The sequence below is a fragment of the Cololabis saira genome, chromosome 24 (genome assembly GCF_033807715.1).
Source record: "Cololabis saira isolate AMF1-May2022 chromosome 24, fColSai1.1, whole genome shotgun sequence".
Lineage (NCBI taxonomy): Eukaryota > Metazoa > Chordata > Actinopteri > Beloniformes > Belonidae > Cololabis > Cololabis saira.
The window spans coordinates 24203803-24230828 of record NC_084610.1 but is presented as its reverse complement, the minus strand read 5'-3'; the positions used below and the strand labels follow the sequence as shown (position 1 = coordinate 24230828).

General features: G+C 35.9%; 1 protein-coding gene across 1 annotated transcript in view; it reads left to right on the top strand.

Moving 5' to 3' along the window:
* The window catches only part of prkx (protein kinase X-linked), a 50649-nt gene that overhangs the window by 22762 nt on the left and 861 nt on the right, over positions 1-27026 (top strand). The window contains exons 4-7 of the mRNA XM_061715401.1: positions 13151-13270; positions 15078-15173; positions 15478-15535; positions 20971-21048. Of these exons, the coding sequence (XP_061571385.1) occupies positions 13151-13270; positions 15078-15173; positions 15478-15535; positions 20971-21048 (352 nt within the window). The remainder of the gene's footprint in view (positions 1-13150; positions 13271-15077; positions 15174-15477; positions 15536-20970; positions 21049-27026) is intronic.

Sequence of the window (27026 nt, the reverse complement as noted above, 5' to 3'; positions counted from 1 at the left end):
TCCAACATTTTTGAAAAAGCTCCAGAAGCTAAAGAGCTGCGGGTTGCCGACCCCCTGGTTTAAAGGCATAATGTCAGCAACAAAGTGTCGTGAGACGACGAAACGGCTAATCGTCTGTCATGACGGGAGAACTCATTATGAAAACAGAAGTGGGCCGTAAACAGAACCCTGGGGGACGCCACACAACCAACCGTTGGCCTCTAACATCGAGAGAGAGCGAGGTCCGGATGAGTTTACATCCCAGTCGACCCTCATGTCACCTTTGGGTGTTTCCTGCTTCCTTCCGTGCAGCAGTACGATAACCATCGTCTCTCCACGATAACCATCGTCTCTCCACGATAACCATCGTCTCTCCACGATAACCATCGTCTCTCCAACAGCACGATAACCATCGTCTCTCCACGATAACCATCGTCTCTCCACGATAACCATCGTCTCTCCACGATAACCATCGTCTCTCCACGATAACCATCGTCTCTCCAACAACACGATAACCATCGTCTCTCCAACAACACGATAACCATCGTCTCTCCAACAACACGATAACCATCGTTTCTCCAACAACACGATAACCATCGTCTCTCCACGATAACCATCGTCTCTCCACGATAACCATCGTCTCCCCAACAACACGATAACCATCGTCTCTCCACGATAACCATCGTCTCTCCACGATAACCATCGTCTCTCCACGATAACCATCGTCTCCCCAACAACACGATAACCATCGTCTCTCCAACAACACGATAACCATCGTCTCTCCACGATAACCATCGTCTCTCCACGATAACATCATCTCTCCACGATAACCATCATCTCTCCACGATAACAATCGTCTTTCCAACAACACGATAACCATCGTCTCCCCAACAACACGATAACCATCGTCTCTCCACGATAACCATCGTCTCTCCAACAACACGATAACCATCGTCTCTCCACGATAACCATCGTCTCTCCACGATAACAATCGTCTTTCCAACAACACGATAACCATCATCTCTCCACGATAACAATCGTCTTTCCAACAACACGATAACCATCGTCTCCCCAACAACACGATAACCATCGTCTCTCCACGATAACCATCGTCTCTCCAACAACACGATAACCATCGTCTCTCCACGATAACCATCATCTCTCCACGATAACAATCGTCTTTCCAACAGCACGATAACCATCGTCTCTCCACGATAACAATCGTCTTTCCAACAACACGATAACCATCGTCTCTCCAACAGCACGATAACCATCGTCTCTCCACGATAACCATCGTCTTTCCACGATAACCATCGTCTCTCCAACAACACGATAACCATCGTCTCTCCACGATAACCTTCGTCTCTCCAACAACACGATAACCATCGTCTCTCCAACAGCACGATAACCATCGTCTCTCCACGATAACCATCGTCTCTCCACGATAACCATCGTCTCTCCAACAGCACGATAACCATCGTCTCTCCACGATAACCATCGTCTCTCCACGATAACCATCGTCTCTCCACGATAACCATCGTCTCTCCAACAACACGATAACCATCGTCTCTCCACGATAACCATCGTCTCTCCACGATAACCATCGTCTCTCCACGATAACCATCGTCTCTCCACGATAACCATTGTCTCTCCAACAACACGATAACCATCGTCTCTCCACGATAACCATCGTCTCTCTACGATAACCATCGTCTCTCCACGATAACCATCGTCTCTCCAACAACACGATAACCATCGTCTCTCCACGATAACCATCGTCTCTCCACGATAACCATCGTCTCTCCAACAACACGATAACCATCGTCTCTCCACGATAACCATCGTCTCTCCACGATAACCATCGTCTCTCCAACAACACGATAACCATCGTCTCTCCAACAACACGATAACCATCGTCTCTCCAACAACACGATAACCATCGTCTCTCCACGATAACCATCGTCTCTCCACGATAACCATCGTCTCTCCACGATAACCATCGTCTCTCCACGATAACCATCGTCTCTCCAACAACACGATAACCATCGTCTCTCCACGATAACCATCGTCTCTCCACGATAACCATCGTCTCTCCAACAACACGATAACCATCGTCTCTCCACGATAACCATCGTCTCTCCACGATAACCATCGTCTCTCCAACAACACGATAACCATCGTCTCTCCACAATAACCATCGTCTCTCCACGATAACCATCGTCTCTCCACCATAACCATCGTCTCTCCACGATAACCATCGTCTCTCCACCATAACCATCGTCTCTCCACGATAACCATCGTCTCCCCAACAACACGATAACCATCGTCTCTCCAACAACACGATAACCATCGTCTCTCCACCATAACCATCGTCTCTCCACGATAACCATCGTCTCTCCACCATAACCATCGTCTCTCCACGATAACCATCGTCTCTCCACGATAACCATCGTCTCTCCACCATAACCATCGTCTCTCCACGATAACCATCGTCTCTCCACGATAACCATCGTCTCTCCACCATAACCATCGTCTCTCCACGATAACCATCGTCTCTCCACCATAACCATCGTCTCTCCACGATAACCATCGTCTCTCCACGATAACCATCGTCTCTCCACGATAACCATCGTCTCTCCACCATAACCATCGTCTCACCACCATAACCATCGTCTCTCCACGATAACCATCTCTCTCCACGATAACCATCGTCTCTCCACCATAACCATCGTCTCTCCAACAACACGATAACCATCGTCTCTCCAACAACACGATAACCATCGTCTCTCCAACAACACGATAACCATCGTCTCTCCACGACAACCATCGTCTCTCCAACAGCACGATAACCATCGTCTCTCCAACAACACGATAACCATCGTCTCTCCACGATAACCATCGTCTCTCCAACAGCACGATAACCATCGTCTCTCCACGATAACCATCGTCTCTCCAACAACACGATAACCATCGTCTCTCCACCATAACCATCGTCTCTCCACGATAACCATCGTCTCTCCACGATAACCATCGTCTCTCCAACAACACGATAACCATCGTCTCTCCACGATAACCATCGTCTCTCCACGATAACCATCGTCTCTCCACCATAACCATCGTCTCTCCACGATAACCATCGTCTCTCCAACAACACGATAACCATCGTCTCTCCACGATAACCATCGTCTCTCCAACAACACGATAACCATCGTCTCTCCACGATAACCATCGTCTCTCCAACAGCACGATAACCATCGTCTCTCCACGATAACCATCGTCTCTCCACGATAACCATCGTCTCTCCAACAACACGATAACCATCGTCTCTCAAAAAGTCGAAATGTCGAGAAAAAAGTTGAAATTTCAAGAAAAAAGTCGAAATGTCTAGAAAAAAATCAAAATTTTGAGAAAAAGGTCGAAATGTCGAGAAAAAAGTCAAAATTTCAAGAAAAAAGTCGAAATGTCGAGAAAAAAGTTGAAATTTCAAGAAAAAAGTTGAAATTTCAAGAAAAAAGTTGAAATTTCAAGAAAAAAGTTGAAATTTCAAGAAAAAAGTCGAAATGTCGAGAAAAAAGTTGAAATTTCAAGAAAAAAGTCGAAATGTCGAGAAAAAAGTTGAAATTTCAAGAAAAAAGTTGAAATTTCAAGAAAAAAGTCGAAATGTCGAGAAAAAAGTTGAAATTTCAAGAAAAAAGTCGAAATGTCGAGAAAAAAGTCGAAATGTCGAGAAAAAAGTCGAAATGTCGAGAAAAAAGTTGAAATTTCAAGAAAAAAGTCGAAATGTCGAGAAAAAAGTTGAAATTTCAAGAAAAAAGTCGAAATTTCAAGAAAAAAGTCGAAATATCGAAAAAAAAGTTGAAATTTCAAGAAAAAAGTTGAAATTTCAAGAAAAAAGTCGAAATGTCGAGAAAAAAGTTGAAATTTCAAGAAAAAAGTTGAAATTTCAAGAAAAAAGTCGAAATGTCGAGAAAAAAGTTGAAATTTCAAGAAAAAAGTCGAAATTTCAAGAAAAAAGTCGAAATATCGAAAAAAAAGTTGAAATTTCAAGAAAAAAGTTGAAATTTCAAGAAAAAAGTCGAAATGTCGAGAAAAAAGTTGAAATTTCAAGAAAAAAGTTGAAATTTCAAGAAAAAAGTCGAAATGTCGAGAAAAAAGTCGAAATGTCGAGAAAAAAGTTGAAATTTCAAGAAAAAAGTCGAAATGTCGAGAAAAAAGTTGAAATTTCAAGAAAAAAGTCGAAATTTCAAGAAAAAAGTCGAAATATCGAGAAAAAAGTCGAAATATTGAGAAAAAAGTTGAAATTTCAAGAAAAAAGTCGCAATTTCAAGAAAAAAGTCGAAATGTCGAGATTAATTTTGAAGGACAATCTTGAGAAAAAAGTCGAAATGTTGAGAAAAAAATCAAAATTTTGAGAAAAAAGTCGAAATGTCGAGAAAAAAGTCGAAATTTCAAGAAAAAAGTCGAAATGGCGAGAAAAAAGTTGAAATTTCAAGAAAAAAGTTGAAATGTCGAGAAAAAAGTTGAAATTTCAAGAAAAAAGTCGAAATTTCAAGAAAAAAGTCGAAATATCGAGAAAAAAGTCGAAATATTGAGAAAAAAGTTGAAATTTCAAGAAAAAAGTCGCAATTTCAAGAAAAAAGTCGAAATGTCGAGAAAAAAGTCGAAATGTCGAGAAAAAAGTCGAAATGTCGAGAAAAAAGTTGAAATTTCAAGAAAAAAGTCGAAATGTCGAGAAAAAAGTTGAAATTTCAAGAAAAAAGTCGAAATTTCAAGAAAAAAGTCGAAATATCGAAAAAAAAATTGAAATTTCAAGAAAAAAGTTGAAATTTCAAGAAAAAAGTCGAAATGTCGAGAAAAAAGTTGAAATTTCAAGAAAAAAGTTGAAATTTCAAGAAAAAAGTCGAAATGTCGAGAAAAAAGTCGAAATGTCGAGAAAAAAGTTGAAATTTCAAGAAAAAAGTCGAAATGTCGAGAAAAAAGTTGAAATTTCAAGAAAAAAGTCGAAATTTCAAGAAAAAAGTCGAAATATCGAGAAAAAAGTCGAAATATTGAGAAAAAAGTTGAAATTTCAAGAAAAAAGTCGCAATTTCAAGAAAAAAGTCGAAATGTCGAGATTAATTTTGAAGGACAATCTTGAGAAAAAAGTCGAAATGTTGAGAAAAAAATCAAAATTTTGAGAAAAAAGTCGAAATGTCGAGAAAAAAGTCGAAATGGCGAGAAAAAAGTTGAAATTTCAAGAAAAAAGTCGAAATGTCGAGAAAAAAGTTGAAATTTCAAGAAAAAAGTCGAAATTTCAAGAAAAAAGTCGAAATTTCAAGAAAAAAGTCGAAATATTGAGAAAAAAGTTGAAATTTCAAGAAAAAAGTCGCAATTTCAAGAAAAAAGTCGAAATGTCGAGATTAATTTTGAAGGGACAATCTTGAGAAAAAAGTCGAAATGTTGAGAAAAAAATCTAAATTCTGAGAAAAAAGTCAATGTCGAGAAAAAAATCAAAATTTTGAGAAAAAAGTCGAAATGTCGAGAAAAAAGTCGAAATTTCGAGAAAAAAGTCGAAATGGCGAGATTCACGATAACCATCGTCTCTCCGGCAGCTGGCACTCACCGGCCCCGCCAGGAGACGAACCTGAGCTTTTATTCAGTCTGACGGAGTCTCTAACCCTCTCCTCTCCGCCGTGACAGCTGGAATGGATTAGCTTTCTCCTCCAGCTCCCAGTTAAGACGCTCCATTTGCATATTCTATCATCTCCAACTCTGCAGAGACGGAGAGAGCGGTGATTAGCCGAGGAGAGATCAGGGGGATGTAAACACTGGAGGTCTTATTTCCACCAGGTTCACGCACTGCAGCTCCACGGAGCTGATGTGAGCTAATGATTGATCAGACTACAGCCGTGTTAAAGCTAATGATTGATCAGACTACAGCCGTGATAAATGGTTGAGTTGAGAACGGCCTTATCAGGACTGAAGATGCTCGGCGGGGAGGATTTAATATCTGCAGCCGCTGCAGCGGCGACCCAACATGTTTTAGAGCCGTATTGGACCAAAAACACAAAAAACTAATATGTCTGGAGCCGCAAAAAATGAAAAGTCTTGTATCAGCCTCAGAATGAAGACAACACATGCTGCATGTTTCTATATTAGTTAGAACTGGGGGGAGATTTATTTTTTTATTATGCACTTCGAGGAAAAGGTCGAAATGTCGAGAAGAAAGTCAAAATGTCGAGATTAATTTTGAAGGACAATCTTGAGAAAAAAGTTGAAATGTCGAGAAAAAAGTCGAAATTTCGAGAAAAAAATCTAAATCTTGAGAGAAAAGTCGAAATTTTGAGAAAAAAGTCGAAATGTCGAAAAAAAATCTAAATTTTGAGAAAAAAGTTGAAATGTCAAGATTAATTTTGAAGGACAATCTCGAGAAAAAAATCGAAATGTCGAGAAAAAAGTCGAAATGTCGAGAAAAAAATTAAATGTTTGAGAAAAAAGTCGAAATGTTGAGAAAAAAATCTAAATTTTGAGAGAAAAGTTGAAATGTCGAGATTAATTTTGAAGGACAATCTCGACGAAAAAGTCGAAATGTCGAGAAAAAAGTAAAAATGTTGAGGAAAAGCTCTAAATTTTGAGAAAAAAGTCAAAATGTCGATATTAATTTTGAAGGACAATCTCGAGAAAAAAGTCGAAATGTTGAGAAAAAAGTTGAAATGTTGAGAAAAAAGTCGAAATGTCGAGAAAAAAATCTAAATTTTGAGAAAAAAGTTGAAATGTTGCGATTAATTTTGAAGGACAATCTCGAGAAAAAAATTGAAATGTTGAGGAAAAAATCTAAATTTTGAGAAAAAAGTCAAAATGGCGAGATTAAAAAAGGAAAAAGGAAAAAAGAAGAAAAAAAAAAAAAAAAGGGAAAAGGAAAAAAGGACTTTTTTTTTTTCAAACATTTTTGAAAAAGCTCCCAGGAGCCACTAGGGCGGCGCTAGAGAGCCGCATGCGGCTCTAGAGCCGCGGTGTAGCTGATGTGAGCTAATGATTGATCAGACCGTGATAAATGGTTGTGTTGAGAACGGCCTCATCAGGACTGAAGAGATGCTCGGCGGGGAGGATTTAATATCTGCAGCCTCTGCAGCAGTGACGACCTGCTGACATGTAAACGTAATGGAGTCAGATTACTGTTGGTGGCAGATGGAGAGGAGAAACCTCTGATGCTCAACTGACCCACTTCTGGAAACGGAGAGGGTGGCACAACGGCCCGGTGGAGGAAATCAACCGCCCTGCTAGGCCTGTGTTGAAAAAATCCATTCTCTGATTCTAAATCGATTCTCATATTAATTACTAAAAATGGTTCGTAAGCTCCTCAATGGCACCGGGGGTGGATGAGATTCGCCCTGAGTACCTCAAGTATCTGGATGTCGTAGGGCTGTCTTGGTTGACACGCCTCTGATATATCGCATGGAGGAAGGGGACAGTACCGCTGGAGTGGCAAACCGGGGTGGTGGTCCCTCTGTTTAAAAAGGGGGACCGGAGAGTAGTGCTGGGCGGTATACCGGTTCATACCGAATACGGGTGTTTATTTTTCTAATACCGGTGAGTATGTACAGTAGCGTACACAACGTTGGGAACGTAGCGCCGCTGGACACTGTTTGTGAGGGGACTGTTTAGCAGCAGTGATGCACCGATTGTTCGGTAACCCAAATTGTTCGGCCGAAAATGCCAAAAAAAAACTTTCGGTGTTCGGTGGAATAAGTGGGAAAAAAACCGAACAATTAATAACAGCGTTGTAACATAAGGAAATAGACTGGCCGCTCCCGTAACGGTTGCACCACAAACATAAATCGTTGGCCAACCAAAAAGTAACCACATAAGAATTTTACCAACATTCACCAGGAGGTGGAACCAAAACAACATAATGCTGGAAATTAAAAAATGTTCAGTTTTTTATGTTCAATAAATATTTTCTACCTTGTAATTTTGTAAAATATTTTTTTCTTTGAAAAGCATGCCTAAATCAAGTTTATTTGATTTGATTTGACAGTAAAATAGGCCATTCTAAGCCAATTTACTGCAACGCAATTCCTTTCCAAATCATTAGAAAATGTGGTTAACACCCAGTTGTGCATGAAAAAAAAATTACCGTGATATACCGTGAAACCGATATAATTTTGAAAAATACCGTGATATAAATTTTTGGTCATACCGCCCAGCACTACCAGAGAGTGTGTTCCAACTACAGGGGGATCACACTTCTCAGCCTCCCGGGGAAAGTCTACGCCAGGGTACTGGAGAGGATAATACGGCCGATAGTTTAACCTCGGATTCAGGAGGAACAATGCGGTTTTCGTCCCGGTCGTGGAACACTGGACCAGCTCTATACCCTCCGCAGGGTGCTCGAGGGTTCATGTGTTTAGTGGATCTGGAGAAGGCATTTGACCGTGTCCCTCGTGCCATTCTGTGGGGGGTGCTGAGTGAGTATGGAGTCCGGGGCCCTCTACTAAGGGCTGTCCGGTCTCTGTATGATCGAAGCAGGAGTCTGGTTCGCATTGCCGGCAGTAGATCAGACTTGTTCCCGGTGCATGTTGGACTCCGGCAGGGCTGCCCTTTGTCACCGGTCCTGTTCATAATTTTTATGGACAGGATTTCTAGGCGCAGCCAGGGGCCGGAGGGGATCCGGTTTGGGAACCTCAGGATTTCATCTCTGCTTTTTGCAGATGATGTTGTCCTGTTGGCTTCATCAGACCGGGACCTCCAGCATGTGCTGGGGCGGTTTGCGGCGGTGCTGGCTCGACACTAGTTGGTAACAAATGATCAAGAAAGTAAGACTAGTATTAATATGTTGCAGAACTACAGTCATATAATTCATGCAACAGCTGAAAAAACAGTTTTAATAACACTAACCCAAATCAATATCGAATCAAATCTTGATAATCAATTCTGAATCTTAAGAATCAAATGCATTCTTGCCATCTCCGTTACCACGGTGACCCCTGCTGGCAGCCGGCGGTCCTGCAGTTTCTGCACCGACACGTGTCTCTGCCCGTCCCGTATCCGTGACAACGGCCTCCTCATCCTTCACCGGGACCGGCCTGATTTCCATACAAATGAGCGTCGCCATGGCGACGGGCCAGAGCAGGTCATCGCCCAGGTGATGCCGGTGACAGATGATGATGGGACGGCGGCCGAGTCTCTCAGAGGGAAAGCAGCGCTTGTTAACCCGGCAGCATGTGTCGGGGGGCGGGAGAGGCCAATCATCCTCCTCAGATCTGTTATTGTTGATTGTTCACACTCGTTCATCCCTCACGTCTGGTCCAGGAGTCGCGCTTCTCCTCTCGTCATATCTGCAGCCTGCTGCTGCAGCGGCGGCCCAAAATGTTTTAGATCCGTATTGGACCAAAAACACAAAAAACTAATATGTCTGGAGCCGCAAAAAATGAAAAGTCTTGTATCAGAATTAGAATGAAGAAACACATGCTGCATGTTTCTATATTAGTTAGAACTGGGGGAAGATTTTTTTCATTATGCACTTTGAGAAAGAAGTCGAAATGTCGAGAAAAAAGTCAAAATGTTGAGAAAAAAGTTGAAATGTTGAGGAAAGAGTCGAAATTTTGAGAAAAAAAATCAAAATTTTGAGAAAAAAATCGAAATGTCGAGAAAAAAGTCAAAATGTTGAGAAAAAAGTCAAAATGTTGAGAAAAAAGTTGAAATGTTGAGGAAAGAGTCGAAATTTTGAGAAAAAAAATCAAAATTTTGAGAAAAAAATCGAAATGTCGAGAAAAAAGTCAAAATGTTGAGAAAAAAGTTGAAATGTCGAGAAAAAAGTCGAAATGACGAGATTAATTTTGAAGGACAATCTTGAGAAAAAGGTTGAAATGTCGAGAAAAAAGTCGAAATGTTGAGAAAAAAATCAAAATTTTGAGAAAAAAGTCGAAACGTCAAGATTAATTTTGAAGGACAATCTTGAGAAAAAAGTCGAAATTTTGAGAAAAAAAATAAAGATTTTGAGAAAAAAGTCGAAATGTTGAGAAAAAAATCACAATTTTGAGAAAAAAATCACAATCTCGAGAAAAATAACGAAATGTCGAGAAAAAAGTCAAAATGTTGAGAAAAAAGTTGAAATGTTGAGGAAAAAAGTCGAAATTTTGAGAAAAAAGTCAAAATGTCGAGATTAATTTAACGTCTGGTCCAGGAGTCGAGCTTCTCCTCTCGTCATCTCTCATCCCCGGAACCTCAGATTCCTCCTCAACTCCTCAACCCTGCAGGACTGCAGATGACGGAGTTGCTCAGATCACTCAGCCAGGGGGGGGGTGTTCCCGCGCAGCTCCGGCCTGTTTACACGCCAGCAGCTCACACTAGTATTACTACTGCTACTGCTACTGCTATAGATATATATATACGTAGACGCCCCGTCAAGTGGTTTTCCCGCTGCTGCGATACGTCAACGTCGCCGCCATATTGGATGTTCAAGACTGCGCTGGAAACTAATACAGGTAAATGGACTTATTTTCATAAAACATCTTTCTACAAAGAAATGTACGTTTTACGTCTCATTTATTCATTCACACACGCACTAATATACTTGGGAAACATTAAGGCACCAAATATAATATATTTAATTTTCTCAGATGTTAAAAATAAGAACTTTATTGATCCCATACAGGAGTAATTCATGTTATATTTTTATTTTATTTATTTTATTTTTGTACATGTAAAAAAAAAAATACAACACTTCATGAGAAGTTTAAGAAAACAAAACAAAGAATTTCATCCCTTAAAACTTGCTATCTTGATTTACATGTGCCAAAAATGTAGTAGGAAGAGGTGTAAACTTATTTAGTCCTACCCGATTCACTAATATCAGCTATAGAGAACAAGGTAGTGCCGAAAAACAATATATATCCCCCTCACAAAAATAAGAACAATAGAGAAACATATTTTCTCATCAACAAAACAAATTTTACATAAACATATTTAAATATATTTATTTCAAGTAACAAAATAACATATTTGAACCATTTTTCAGATTTTTTCAGTTATTTTATTGTCTGAAAAATGGTTCAAATATGTTAGTTTGTTATTTGGAAAATTTTAAATTTGTTTTGTTGATGAGGAAATATGTTTCCCTATTTTTCTTATTTTTGTGAGGGGGGATATATATTGTTTTTCGGCACTACCCTGTTCTCTATAGCTGATATAACATGAATTACTCCTATGTGGGATCAATAAAGTTCTTATTTTTAACATCTGAGAAAATTAAATATATTATATTTGGTGCCTAACTGTTTCCAAGTATATTAGTGCGTGTGTGAATGAATAAATGAGACGTAAAACGTACATTTCTTTGTAGAAAGATGCTTTATGAAAATAAGGAAAAAAGAGGAAAAAAAAGAGAAAAAAGATGAAAAAAAGAAAAAAGTGGAAAAAGGAGGGAAAAAAGGAGGAAAAAAAGAAGAGGAAAAAATGAAAAATAGGAACAAAGAGGAAAAAAGATGAAAAAAGAGAAAAGAAAGAAAAGAGGAAAAAAGATTAAAAAAGAGGAAAAAAGATTAAAAAAGAGGAAAAAAGAGGAAAAAAGAGGAAAAAAATGAAAAAAGGGAAAAATAGGAAAAAAAGTGTGTGTGTGAATGAATAAATGAGACGTAAAACGTACATTTCTTAGTAGAAAGGCGCTTTATGAAAATAAGTCCATTTACTTGTATTGTCCTGGTCCAGGTTTCTTCCCTCCTAAAGGGGAGTTTTTACCTGCCAGTGTTTATGTAATAATTGCTCGGGGGTTCATGTTCTGGGTCTCTGGAAAGATCCTGAAGACTTCTGTTGTAATAGACGCTATAGAAATAAAATTGAATTGAATTTAGCAGATGCTTTTATCCACAGCGACTTAGATCTGAGAGAACAACACAAGCAGAAACCACATATGAGGATCCAGCTGCCTCAGTGCTGGTCAGAATCCTGAGAGTCCAGTTGGACTCAGGTGCTGCCATGCTAATGCTAGAAATAGTTTTTTTTTTTCGCCCAACACAATAGTCCCTTTATACAAGAAAGCTACATCTAAAAATACACCATCATAGGACATCTTGTCATAAGTGCAGCTTCCTCAGTGCTGAGTCCTGCAGAGATCTGGATCTTCTAACTAATTCTGATGAGCAGAGAAGTTCACTAGATGCAGAAATTCTCCTTAAAGAGTCTTTAGCTTGCTCTTAAAAGTAGATACAGACCTGCAGATCAGACAGTTTGGTCGGTCGTTCCCCCGTCTGGGAACAACGGAGGAGAAGAGTCTAGTTACTGATGTGTTTACCTTACTAACTTTGCTGTTCTATATTGTTTAAATTGTGTTTTTGTATTCTGATTGTTGTACGGCGACCTTGAGTGTCATGAAAGGCGTCTAACAAATTAAATGTATTATTGTTAGGGCCCGAGCACTGACAGTGCGAAGGCTCTAATGTATCTGTAAGAATTGTTCTCGTTGTTTTTCTTCTGACGAAAGGAGGGCCCTTTTCCCCCTAAACGTGCCCAAAAAGTCACCAAATTTTGCACCAAGTCAGGCCTGGTGAAAAATGTGATATTTAATGGTTTGCATTAATGGGCGTGGCCTAATGGCTCAACAGCGCCCCCTAGAAAACTTTGTGCCTCAAGCCCCACAATACGGTTTGACGTACATGCAGGAAAATCAGTACACACCTGTATCATGTCACAACTTAAAGAAAAGTCTCTTGGCGCCATGGCCCAAACCCAGCAGGAAGTCGGCCATTTTGAATTAATCGTGTAATTTTGGCGCAATTTATGCCATTCCTTCGACGGTTAATGCGGCCCGAACCGTAACGTGCACCCAGGTGTGTTATCAAAATGTGCGTCTCCATCCTGCGACGACACGCATTACTTTTCTCTTTCAAAAGCGTTACCGTGGTGACGATACACGCCAAAAAGCGCACCCCTCCCTTCATCTGATTGGTCCATATTTGATAGTTTCTATTTTCTGCCATAACCTTTGAATGGTTTGACATAAAGACTCGTGGGTGGTGTAATCGGACTTAGTTTTGATTCTTTATGGGTAAAAATTGCACGCGCGAGGGCCCGTTCATCGCTGTTTGCAGCTTTAATTATTATTATCTTATTTCTGAGGTCATGTGGAGTCTGTGAACAGCTATGGGACCTGCTCGTCTGTAACTAACCTCTGTTCCCCCTGTTTTCCCCCCAGGACCTGGACTCTGTGCGGGACCCCGGAGTACCTGGCCCCGGAGGTGATCCAGAGCAAGGGCCACGGCCGGGCGGTGGACTGGTGGGCCCTGGGGGTCCTGGTGTTTGAGATGCTGGCCGGGTGAGTGACAGTCTGCAGCCAGCAGGGGGCGGCGTTGCTCCATCTCCTCTCATGGAGGATTCACACTGAAAGTCTGATTCCTGCAGTGGGAGGTTTCAAGCTGCAGAACTGGAGGGAAACAAGTGCATATAGTTACATATATCTATATATAGCTGCACATTTCACCATGGATCACACTGTGGGAAGCCTTCTTTATATTTAAGCGTTACTTCTGCGTAGATAAGAGAGAGTTTGATGCTCCTTAACCAGGTTGGTTCTGGATCAACAGCAACCATCATCGTTGGTCCTGGTGAAGCTGCAGTCTGGTGAACACTGACACATCGGGTCCCAGCGGATTTGGTCATAGTTTAAACTGTGTTTTGTGATTAATAAGCACAAATTTTAATTGTTTTGCGTTGGATCTAAAAGATTCGTGTTCGTTTGTCTGGCGAACCATAACAAAGACTAGTGGAATAGAATCAAAGGTTAATACAAGCTTTTAATATGTCTAGTACAAGGTTTTCCGGCCGGAGGTTCATTTGTCTTTAAACCACAGAAGTAAGAGAGAAATGCACATCCAGTTCATTTTTATACTAAAAAGGGGGGTGTTCTTTGCAAATGAATTTCATTGGTGGAGCCAGCTACGGAAAGACCCCCCCGAATGTGTCACTTCCATCTCCTTTGTTATTTCTCTCACCTGGGGTGCCCACCCAGAACACAGATAAGACCCCCAGTGCAAAGCATCTGCTTTTCCCACCATCTCCTCTTCAACAATGGTATGTGTACCGTATTTTCCGCACTATAAGGCGCTACAGTAGAGGCCGGGGTTACGTTATGCTTCCATTAGACCAACCCAAAATGTTTTAGATCCATATTGGACCAAAAACACAAAAAACTGTTTTTTTGTGTTTTTGTCTGGAGCCGCAAAAAATGAAAAGTCTTGTATCAGAATTAGAATGAAGGCAACACATGCTGCATGTTTCTATATTAGTTAGAAGTGGGGGGAGTTTTTTTTTTTCATTATGCACTTTGAGAAAAAAGCCGAAATGTCAAGGAAAAAAAGTCAAAATTTCGAGAAAAAAGTCAAAATTTTGAGAAAAAAGTCAAAATTTCGAGAAAAAAGTCGAAATGTCGAGAAAAAAGTCGAAATGTTGAGATTAAAAAGGAAAGAAAAAAGAGAAAAAAAAGGAAAGGAAAAAAGGAAAAAAAAAATTTTTTTGAAAAAGCTCCAGGAGCCACTAGGGCGGCGCTAAAGAGCCGCGGGTTGATGATCCCTGATCTAGAGATCTGCCTTGGGATTTTATGGCTGGTGCGACTTATACTCCGGAGTGACTTATAGTCCAGAAAATACGGTACTCCCGGCATTTCACAAGAAGAGGGTTCAAGTGCTTTTATCGTTTACTCCAACACCTCAGAGATCAGACCTCATGTTCCCTGAAAGTTCTTCAGAATCCTGCAGAGTCCCGGTCAGGAATGCAGCAGCTGCTCCTGTGAATCCTCCTCCGGGGCAGGAGCAGGTTAGAGAAACACAGGTTTCAGGGTCAACCCCCCCCCAGGTCGGTTTAATCCCCCCCTCGGGGCAGATCTGGTCGTGATGGGAACCAGTCACGCCGTGTTTCTGATCCCTGACTAACTCTGAACTTCTGTGGAAGCTGCTCCACCGAGGGAGATGGAGTCGTGGAAAAACTGCTCCGTGACGAACCTTAGAGAGTCTGTCAGCACCTGCAGTCGTCCCGTTGCAGCGTCACGCCAGCGCCGTATTTCACGCCAGCGTCGTATTTCACGCCGAGTCACGCCGGCTGCAGCTGACGTCTGTTTCTGTCCGCAGGTATCCGCCTTTCTTCGACGACAATCCGTTTGGCATCTACCAGAAAATCCTGTCTGGAAAACTGGAGTTCCCTCGTCACCTGGACTTCTACGTAAAGTAAGAGCAAACACAAACCACTACGGTACGGGAGCAGGTTAACACCAGGACGGAAAGACATCAGCAGTGGGATTAAAGAAAGAGTTGCTCCTGTATGTCGATCTAGGAAAGGTTGCAGGGTCATTTCCAAACAATCTGGTGTTCTACGTTTAGAGAATACTCTAGTGGAAAATGTTCAGCACTTGTTGAACAAGCAAGATAAAGGTCATATACGTGTATTAATTCCCACATTTACGACGGGGGACGTAGCGGGGGAAACTACTCGGGGACGGACTTCTCTGACCTGCTTCCTCTTCCTCCCCAGAGATCTCATCAAGAAGTTCCTGGTGATCGACCGAGCCCGGAGGCTCGGGAACATGAAGGTGAGACGTCGGGGGGAACCGGAACCCCCCACCACAGGCAGACTGTTTCAGTTCTGGTTTTAGTCTAGTCTTTGGGTCCAGCTATCGTTTTAGTTTGTATTAGTTTTAGTCTCGTTCATTCTCCTTTTAGTCTTGTCAAGTTTGCAAAAAATGAAAAGTCTTGTATCAGCCTTAGAATGAAGGCAACACATGCTGCATGTTTCTATATTAGTTATAACTGGGGGAAGCTTGTTTTTTATTATGCACTTGGAGAAAAAAGTCAAAATGTCGAGAAAAAAGGTCAAGATTTTGGGAAAAAAGTCGAAATGTTGAGGAAAAAGTCGGAATTTCGAGAAAAAAGTCGAAATGTCAAGATTAAAAAGGAAAGGAAAAAGGAAGGAAAAAAGGGAAAAAAGAGAGAAAAAAGAAGAAAAAAAGGAAAGAAAGTCGAAATGTCAAGAAAAAAGTCAATGACGGGCCGCTCGGTGGCGCAGTGGGTTAAGCAGCGGGCCATATACTGAGGCTACAGTCCTCCTCCTGCAGCGGTCGCGGGTTCGAATCCAGCCCGTGCACCTTTCCCCGTTCTCTCTCTACCCCTTTCCAGTCTGCATCTCCAATAAAGGGCCACTAGAGCCCAAAAAAAATCTTTAAAAAAAAAAAAAAAAGAAGTCAATGTCGAGATTAAAAATGGAAGGAAAAAGGAAGAAAAAAAGGAAGTCTTTGGGTCCAGCTATCATTTTATTTTTATTAGTTTTTGTCTCGTTCATTCTCCTTTTAGTCGCGTCAAGTTTCAGTCGACTAAAAGTCTGAGCATTTTAGTCTTATTTTAGTCAGAATTGTCCATTTTAATCTAGTTTTAGTCAAAGATTGTATTTATCCAAACCCATTTTACAATTCAAACAAGGTTATCTTATTATTATATTATTGTTATAGACTCAAGAATACATTCATTCCAGATACAGAAGACTCTAGTTTGAGTTTACAACATATTTATTTTTCTACATTTCTCCCCACACTGCAAAACCTCAAAATCTTACCAAGAATATTTGTCTTATTTCTAGTTAAAATGTCTCATTTTTAGTCAAAAAATCTCATTACACTTAAAACAAGACTCATTACCAGAAAAATAACTTCTTATTTGACAATTTTAACCTGTTTCAAGTAGATTTTCACTTGAAATAAGTAGAAAAATCTTCCAGTGGGACAAGATTTATCTTCCTATTACAAGCAAAAAAATCTTGTTCCACTGGCAGATTTTTCTACTTATTTCAAGTGAAAATCTACTTGAAACAGGTGAAAATTGATGTTTTTTCCAGTGATGAGTCTTGTTTTAAGTGTAATGAGATTTTTTTTTGACTAAAAATGAGACATTTGAACTAGAAATAAGACAAATATTCTTGTTAAGATTTTGAGTTTTTGCAGTATAGGAAAGTGGATCTAAAGACTAAAGTGGTTTAAACACTAAACCAGAGGAAACTACTTTAAACATGGACATTAAGGATCTTTGGTAGAACATTTCGTCTCATTTTGATCAACGAAAATGAAGACACATTTTAGCAGAGTTTTTATTTTGTAATCTACATTTTAGTCTGTTTTTTATTCCTCTACGATATTGGATTATATATTTAATCATCGTTATCGTCACATGGCCAGCATTTTCGTTGCGTCTCGTTTTCCTGAGGTGATAAAGGTTCGTTTACAACGATATTTAGTCCTAATTTTCCTCGATGAAAATGCGGAGGAACAGGAATCTCCACCAGACAGGAGGATATTGATCCGGGAACGCCGGCGTTCATCCGGAGAGCAATCACCGCCCGTATCGACGCGCCGAGGCCAGAACGAAAACAGACGTTCATCATCTTTAATTACAGTCTGATTTACTCAAGCGGTCCAGAGCGCCTGCATGAGTTGAGACTATTAATAATCGTTCTCACAACGGCCCCCGGAAAAGTCGGAGAGATTACCGGGATGTGAGGCGATGAAGTGTCGACCTTCATCATAGAAATGAAACGTTGGTCCATTTCTTTGATTAAAAGAAGGAGCCGCATCCTAGTGCATGAGATAACCAAAACAATGGTTCAGTTTGTGATACAAGCATGAAATTTGGTCCACACATTAGCCAAAGACATTCCAAAAATAATTGGACGTGGAGCCATCGTGAATTTTCAACATGGCGCCCATGGCAGCCATTTTTCAAAATGGCCGCCAGAAACAAGTGTTTTCTAATGAGTGATTAGTTGAAATGAATTGCCAGTTTGCCCTGGCTCTTTTTTTCTCCTTTTTTCCTCTTTTTTCCATATTTTTTTCCTCTTTTTTTCCTCTTCTTTTTCCACTTTTTTTCTCCTTTTTCATCTTTTCATCTTTCATCTTTTTGTCCCTCTTTTTTTCCTCTTTTTCCTTGGCTCCACGTCCATATATTTTGGGGATAGAGAAAAAAAGAGGAAAAAAAAGGATGAAAAAAATATGGAAAAAAATAAGAAAAAAGAGAAAGAAAGAGGAGAAAAAGATGAAAAAAGAGAAGCTGAAAAAGAGGAAAAAATCGGAAAAAAATATGGCAAAAAGAGGAAAAAAAGAGAAAAAAGGAGAAAAAGATGAAAAAAGAGAAGATGAAAAAAGAGAAAAAAAGAGGAAAAAAGACGAGTGTAGACTCATTAGAAAACAGTTGTGTCCATGTTGAAAATTCACGATGGCTCCACGTCCATATCTTTTGGGGAAACCTTTGGCTATTTGTACCAAATTTCATGCTTGTATCACAAACTGAACCATTCCTACACATTTTATAGATAAACAGCTGGACTATCCAGCAGCTCCTTTACACTGCAAAAACTCAAAATCTTACCAGGAATATTTGTCTAGTTACTGCCACGGCTGTGCCAGAGGCCTCCTCCTCCACAGCTATGCAATAGCAATGGAGGAGGAGTTCCTCTGGCGTAGAAAACGTAGAAATGTGCGCCTTAAGTGCAAATCGAGTGGTATGACTTTTATTAGCGATTGGTGTGCACGTTTTTGCGCAACGTGCAAAAACGTGCGCTTTTTCGGCCATCCGGAACGCATTGGGAGAACTTTGGGGCCTCACCACTCGCACACGGTTACTCGAAAAATTCTGAACCAATTTAGAAAGTTGTAGGCCCTGAATTTAACTACAGTCCTGTGAATTTTCAGAGCGATGGCACAAATAGTTTTCAAACATTTCCACATTTCCAAACTAATGGGGATATTTTCCCATGTATGTTTGTGGCGCTGAATGTCATGCTGGATGGGAGGAGGGGAGAAAAAGCCAAAATTCACCTTTTTTCTGAGTCACCTTGCCAGGGCTCCAGAGTGCGACCTATTAGGTCGCATATGCGACCTAATTTATTAAGGTGCGAGTTAAAATTTAATGAGGTCGCACCGGTGCTACTTGCAAGAGGACTAGTGGAAAAAAATATATATATTTTTTTTTTTCACTCGGCTGTGTTAGTGCATTAATGGAGTGGTTGATAATACAATCTTACTTTCTGGCTCATTCCTGCGAGTCCTATTTCTCCTCTCTCTCTGTCTGACTGCACCTGGTACGGTCTGCGCACGTTACGTGCGTACACGCAGCGCGCTCAAAATGAAAAGCTAGGTGGCACCAGTGCTACCTGTGAAAAAGTTAGTCTGGAGCCCTGCACCTTGCTTTCTCATACTTGCACGTAGAAATGTCATTCAAACTTCAAAACGGAGGAAAACTTCTCTTCTCTCCAAAACAACGCGCAGTTTTTTCCTAAGATGTACACTTTTCAAGATATGACCACTCAAGCGAGGACTGGAAATCACTTTTTCGTCAGTGCGGAATTCAGTTGGTAGAGTGTGAGAAACAGCAAAAAATAACCCAAATCTTTATTTGTAACTCGAGCTCACGGCCAAACCGTGAAAAAGAGACAAATAATTTTTGGTCAGAATGTAGACATAGGTGTTGGGATTCATAAAATGTGACTTTGACAGGTGGGGTATGCACAAAATGTAAACGGGGGAGGCTAAAGCGGCGTCAATACCTGACTCCGTCCCCATTGACTCTAATGTAATCAAAAGTTTTCTTCAAAAGAATCTCACTCTGTCTTCGCACTGAGCTTACTCACTCATTTTAAGGAATATCTGAATAAAATTAAGATTGTCAGAATCTGCCGGCTTCTGTGTCTCTCAGGATGTTTTCGTTTTTCTGCTACGAGCTACGGTTTGATCACAAATTGGAGTTATAACTTTTGAATGGTTTGACATAAAGAGTCGTAGGTGGTGTCATCGGACTCGGTCTTGAGTCCTTGACCTTAATTGGTACAAATTAGCCCCGCCCCTTCTTCTGATTGGTCGATATTTGATAGTTCCTATTTTCTGCAATAACTTTTTAATGGTTTGATATAGGAAAGTCATCAAAATCGCAATCATCCGGCAGTAGCACAAGAGTAAAAAAAATTAAATAAAATCTTGCAACATATGGGTATAAAAAAATAAATAAATAAATAAAACAAGAGTCATCACCAGAAAAATTTCACTTGTTTCAAGTAAATTTTCACTTGAAATAAGTAGAAAAGTCTGCCAGTGGAACAAGATTGTTTTGCTTGTAATAAGAAGATAAATCTTGTCCCACTGGCAGATTTTTCTACTTATTTCAGGTGAAAATTTACTTGAAACAGGTGGAAATTGATGTTTTTTCCAGTGATGAGTCTTGTTTTAAGTGTAATGAGATTTTCTTTGACTAAAAATGAGACATTTTAATTAGAAATAAGACCAATATTCTTGTTAAGATTTTGAGTTTTTGCAGTGCATTTTTGGCTCCCGATACATTTCCGATACTTTTTCCCGATCAGATATATTTTGGCAATGAATTAAAAAAAGAAAAAAAAAAGAGGACTAAAACTTAAATTATCCCAAGTTTCTTTTCTTGTCCATTGGAAACAACATGGACATTTATTTCAACAAAGCTTATCAGCTCTGGTGACACAAAACGTAAAAACATGAAATTGTAAACTAAAACAAAAAGTGCAGAATAGTGAATAACAAAAATAAATACATTTACCTTCAAAAGAGGTAGTTGAATGACATCCAGTCAAACTCACAAACACAAGAAAATTAAAATACTTTCTGGCTTAACCTTAGTGCAACATTCTGAATGGATGAATGAATGAATGAATGAATGAATGAATGAATGAATGAATGAATGAATGAATGAATGAATGAATGAATGAATAGCAGCAGCTTAATGAACATGAACAGAACATTTCGCAATTCAAACATTAAACCATGTTAGTTTCACTTACTTCGTCACTTCCGGCCGCCGACCGGAAATTACGTTAAATGCAACGATATATAAAATAATTCAATATATATTAAAAACACTACGAAGAATCGGCCGAACATGCGCGTAGTCGTTGATAAGGATCAAACTGGAGTCTCCGTCACCGTGGTTACCATGGTTACAGCTGTTTCCTCTGTTCCAGAACGGAGCTGACGATGTGAAGAAACACCGGTGGTTCAAGACCGTGGACTGGGAGAACGTTCCCCTCAGGAAGATGAAGGTTCGTCTCAAACTTACTCTTACATTCAGTTTTATTGTGACTTTATTGTGTTTCTGGTGACGCCTGGTGTCGGATCACAGCGTGACGAATATTTGAGCAGGTTGTGAACTTGTGAGGACATAAAGTCAGAAATAGTTTTCTTTACTTTTAACAAATTAAATTCTGACTTTATAAACTCAAGAATGTGAAACGTAACGTAGAGGTGGAAGAGGTGGAGTTAGTAAATGTCTACGCCCGTTTACGTCTGTTTAATTTCGTTTAAGTTCGTTTAAGTTAATTTAAGTTCATTTAAGTTTGTTTAAGTTTGTTTAAGTTCATTTAAGTTCGTTTAAGTTCGTTTAAGTTAATTTAAGTTAATTTAAGTTAGTTTAAGTTTGTTTAAGTTTGTTTAAGTTCATTTAAGTTTGTTTAAGTTAATTTAAGTTCGTTTAAGTTCGTTTAAGTTTGTTTAAGTTCATTTAAGTTCGTTTAAGTTCGTTTAAGTTAATTTAAGTTAATTTAAGTTCGTTTAAGTTCGTTTAAGTTAATTTAAGTTAATTTAAGTTAATTTAAGTTAGTTTAAGTTAGTTTAAGTTCGTTTAAGTTCGTTTAAGTTCGTTTAAGTTCATTTAAGTTAGTTTAAGTTTGTTTAAGTTCGTTTAAGTTTGTTTAAGTTCATTTAAGTTCGTTTAAGTTAATTTAAGTTTGTTTAAGTTCGTTTAAGTTTGTTTAAGTTCATTTAAGTTTGTTTAAGTTCGTTTAAGTTTGTTTAAGTTCATTTAAGTTTGTTTAAGTTCATTTAAGTTAATTTAAGTTCGTTTAAGTTCATTTAAGTTTGTTTAAGTTCGTTTAAGTTCATTTAAGTTAATTTAAGTTAATTTAAGTTTGTTTAAGTTCATTTAAGTTTGTTTAAGTTCATTTAAGTTAATTTAAGTTCGTTTAAGTTCATTTAAGTTTGTTTAAGTTTGTTTAAGTTCATTTAAGTTTGTTTAAGTTCATTTAAGTTTGTTTAAGTTCATTTAAGTTAATTTAAGTTCATTTAAGTTCGTTTAAGTTTGTTTAAGTTTGTTTAAGTTCATTTAAGTTTGTTTAAGTTCATTTAAGTTTGTTTAAGTTCGTTTAAGTTCATTTAAGTTAATTTAAGTTCGTTTAAGTTAGTTTAAGTTTGTTTAAGTTCATTTAAGTTTGTTTAAGTTCGTTTAAGTTTGTTTAAGTTCATTTAAGTTTGTTTAAGTTCGTTTAAGTTTGTTTAAGTTCATTTAAGTTAATTTAAGTTCATTTAAGTTTGTTTAAGTTAATTTAAGTTCATTTAAGTTCGTTTAAGTTTGTTTAAGTTTGTTTAAGTTCATTTAAGTTTGTTTAAGTTCATTTAAGTTTGTTTAAGTTCGTTTAAGTTCATTTAAGTTAATTTAAGTTCGTTTAAGTTAGTTTAAGTTTGTTTAAGTTCATTTAAGTTTGTTTAAGTTCGTTTAAGTTTGTTTAAGTTCATTTAAGTTAATTTAAGTTCATTTAAGTTTGTTTAAGTTCATTTAAGTTCGTTTAAGTTTGTTTAAGTTCGTTTAAGTTCATTTAAGTTTGTTTAAGTTAATTTAAGTTTGTTTAAGTTCGTTTAAGTTAGTTTAAGTTTGTTTAAGTTCATTTAAGTTTGTTTAAGTTCATTTAAGTTCGTTTAAGTTTGTTTAAGTTCGTTTAAGTTCATTTAAGTTTGTTTAAGTTCATTTAAGTTCGTTTAAGTTCATTTAAGTTCGTTTAAGTTCGTTTAAGTTCATTTAAGTTTGTTTAAGTTCGTTTAAGTTTGTTTAAGTTCATTTAAGTTAATTTAAGTTCATTTAAGTTTGTTTAAGTTCATTTAAGTTCGTTTAAGTTCGTTTAAGTTAATTTAAGTTAATTTAAGTTAGTTTAAGTTTGTTTAAGTTCGTTTAAGTTCATTTAAGTTTGTTTAAGTTCGTTTAAGTTTGTTTAAGTTCATTTAAGTTTGTTTAAGTTCATTTAAGTTTGTTTAAGTTCATTTAAGTTTGTTTAAGTTCATTTAAGTTTGTTTAAGTTCATTTAAGTTTGTTTAAGTTCATTTAAGTTTGTTTAAGTTCATTTAAGTTAATTTAAGTTCATTTAAGTTTGTTTAAGTTCATTTAAGTTCGTTTAAGTTCGTTTAAGTTAATTTAAGTTAATTTAAGTTAGTTTAAGTTTGTTTAAGTTCGTTTAAGTTCATTTAAGTTTGTTTAAGTTCGTTTAAGTTTGTTTAAGTTCATTTAAGTTTGTTTAAGTTCATTTAAGTTTGTTTAAGTTCATTTAAGTTTGTTTAAGTTCGTTTAAGTTTGTTTAAGTTCATTTAAGTTTGTTTAAGTTCATTTAAGTTTGTTTAAGTTCATTTAAGTTTGTTTAAGTTCATTTAAGTTCGTTTAAGTTCGTTTAAGTTAATTTAAGTTAATTTAAGTTAGTTTAAGTTTGTTTAAGTTCGTTTAAGTTCGTTTAAGTTAATTTAAGTTAATTTAAGTTAGTTTAAGTTTGTTTAAGTTCGTTTAAGTTAATTTAAGTTAATTTAAGTTAGTTTAAGTTTGTTTAAGTTTGTTTAAGTTCATTTAAGTTAATTTAAGTTAATTTAAGTTAATTTAAGTTAGTTTAAGTTTGTTTAAGTTTGTTTAAGTTCGTTTAAGTTTGTTTAAGTTCATTTAAGTTTGTTTAAGTTCATTTAAGTTCGTTTAAGTTCGTTTAAGTTAATTTAAGTTAATTTAAGTTAATTTAAGTTAGTTTAAGTTAGTTTAAGTTCGTTTAAGTTCGTTTAAGTTTGTTTAAGTTTGTTTAAGTTAATTTAAGTTAATTTAAGTTAGTTTAAGTTTGTTTAAGTTCGTTTAAGTTAATTTAAGTTAATTTAAGTTAATTTAAGTTAGTTTAAGTTAGTTTAAGTTCGTTTAAGTTAGTTTAAGTTCGTTTAAGTTTGTTTAAGTTTGTTTAAGTTAATTTAAGTTAGTTTAAGTTTGTTTAAGTTCGTTTAAGTTAATTTAAGTTAATTTAAGTTAGTTTAAGTTTGTTTAAGTTTGTTTAAGTTAATTTAAGTTAATTTAAGTTAATTTAAGTTAATTTAAGTTAGTTTAAGTTTGTTTAAGTTCGTTTAAGTTTGTTTAAGTTCATTTAAGTTTGTTTAAGTTCATTTAAGTTCGTTTAAGTTCGTTTAAGTTAATTTAAGTTAATTTAAGTTAATTTAAGTTAGTTTAAGTTAGTTTAAGTTCGTTTAAGTTCATTTAAGTTTGTTTAAGTTCATTTAAGTTTGTTTAAGTTCATTTAAGTTTGTTTAAGTTCATTTAAGTTTGTTTAAGTTCATTTAAGTTTGTTTAAGTTCGTTTAAGTTCGTTTAAGTTCATTTAAGTTTGTTTAAGTTCGTTTAAGTTAATTTAAGTTAATTTAAGTTAGTTTAAGTTTGTTTAAGTTTGTTTAAGTTCATTTAAGTTTGTTTAAGTTCATTTAAGTTTGTTTAAGTTCGTTTAAGTTTGTTTAAGTTCATTTAAGTTTGTTTAAGTTCATTTAAGTTCGTTTAAGTTCGTTTAAGTTAATTTAAGTTAATTTAAGTTAGTTTAAGTTTGTTTAAGTTCGTTTAAGTTCGTTTAAGTTAATTTAAGTTAATTTAAGTTAGTTTAAGTTTGTTTAAGTTTGTTTAAGTTCATTTAAGTTTGTTTAAGTTCATTTAAGTTTGTTTAAGTTCATTTAAGTTAATTTAAGTTAATTTAAGTTTGTTTAAGTTCATTTAAGTTTGTTTAAGTTCATTTAAGTTTGTTTAAGTTAGTTTAAGTTCGTTTAAGTTCGTTTAAGTTAATTTAAGTTAATTTAAGTTAGTTTAAGTTTGTTTAAGTTCGTTTAAGTTAATTTAAGTTAATTTAAGTTAGTTTAAGTTTGTTTAAGTTTGTTTAAGTTCATTTAAGTTAATTTAAGTTAATTTAAGTTAGTTTAAGTTTGTTTAAGTTTGTTTAAGTTCATTTAAGTTTGTTTAAGTTCGTTTAAGTTTGTTTAAGTTCATTTAAGTTCGTTTAAGTTCGTTTAAGTTTGTTTAAGTTCATTTAAGTTCGTTTAAGTTCGTTTAAGTTAATTTAAGTTAATTTAAGTTAATTTAAGTTAGTTTAAGTTAGTTTAAGTTCGTTTAAGTTCGTTTAAGTTAATTTAAGTTTGTTTAAGTTAATTTAAGTTAGTTTAAGTTTGTTTAAGTTCGTTTAAGTTAGTTTAAGTTAGTTTAAGTTCGTTTAAGTTAGTTTAAGTTCGTTTAAGTTTGTTTAAGTTCATTTAAGTTAATTTAAGTTCGTTTAAGTTCGTTTAAGTTCGTTTAAGTTCGTTTAAGTTCGTTTAAGTTCGTTTAAGTTAATTTAAGTTAATTTAAGTTAGTTTAAGTTCGTTTAAGTTCGTTTAAGTTAATTTAAGTTTGTTTAAGTTAATTTAAGTTAGTTTAAGTTTGTTTAAGTTCGTTTAAGTTAGTTTAAGTTAGTTTAAGTTCGTTTAAGTTAGTTTAAGTTCGTTTAAGTTAGTTTAAGTTCGTTTAAGTTCATTTAAGTTTGTTTAAGTTCATTTAAGTTTGTTTAAGTTCATTTAAGTTTGTTTAAGTTCATTTAAGTTTGTTTAAGTTCATTTAAGTTTGTTTAAGTTCGTTTAAGTTCGTTTAAGTTCATTTAAGTTTGTTTAAGTTCGTTTAAGTTAATTTAAGTTAATTTAAGTTAGTTTAAGTTTGTTTAAGTTTGTTTAAGTTCATTTAAGTTTGTTTAAGTTCATTTAAGTTTGTTTAAGTTCATTTAAGTTTGTTTAAGTTCATTTAAGTTCGTTTAAGTTCGTTTAAGTTAATTTAAGTTAATTTAAGTTAGTTTAAGTTTGTTTAAGTTTGTTTAAGTTCGTTTAAGTTCGTTTAAGTTAATTTAAGTTAATTTAAGTTAGTTTAAGTTTGTTTAAGTTTGTTTAAGTTCATTTAAGTTTGTTTAAGTTCATTTAAGTTTGTTTAAGTTCATTTAAGTTAATTTAAGTTAATTTAAGTTTGTTTAAGTTCATTTAAGTTTGTTTAAGTTCATTTAAGTTTGTTTAAGTTAGTTTAAGTTCGTTTAAGTTCGTTTAAGTTAATTTAAGTTAATTTAAGTTAGTTTAAGTTTGTTTAAGTTCGTTTAAGTTAATTTAAGTTAATTTAAGTTAGTTTAAGTTTGTTTAAGTTTGTTTAAGTTCATTTAAGTTAATTTAAGTTAATTTAAGTTAGTTTAAGTTTGTTTAAGTTTGTTTAAGTTCATTTAAGTTCGTTTAAGTTCGTTTAAGTTTGTTTAAGTTCATTTAAGTTCGTTTAAGTTCGTTTAAGTTAATTTAAGTTAATTTAAGTTAATTTAAGTTAGTTTAAGTTAGTTTAAGTTCGTTTAAGTTCGTTTAAGTTAATTTAAGTTTGTTTAAGTTAATTTAAGTTAGTTTAAGTTTGTTTAAGTTCGTTTAAGTTAGTTTAAGTTAGTTTAAGTTCGTTTAAGTTAGTTTAAGTTCGTTTAAGTTTGTTTAAGTTCATTTAAGTTAATTTAAGTTTGTTTAAGTTCGTTTAAGTTAATTTAAGTTCGTTTAAGTTAATTTAAGTTCGTTTAAGTTCGTTTAAGTTCGTTTAAGTTCATTTAAGTTAATTTAAGTTAATTTAAGTTCGTTTAAGTTCGTTTAAGTTCATTTAAGTTAATTTAAGTTCGTTTAAGTTCGTTTAAGTTCGTTTAAGTTCATTTAAGTTAATTTAAGTTAATTTAAGTTCGTTTAAGTTCGTTTAAGTTCATTTAAGTTAATTTAAGTTCGTTTAAGTTCGTTTAAGTTCATTTAAGTTAATTTAAGTTCGTTTAAGTTCGTTTAAGTTCGTTTAAGTTCATTTAAGTTCGTTTAAGTTTGTTTAAGTTCGTTTAAGTTCGTTTAAGTTCGTTTAAGTTCATTTAAGTTAATTTAAGTTCGTTTAAGTTCGTTTAAGTTCGTTTAAGTTAATTTAAGTTAATTTAAGTTAATTTAAGTTCGTTTAAGTTCGT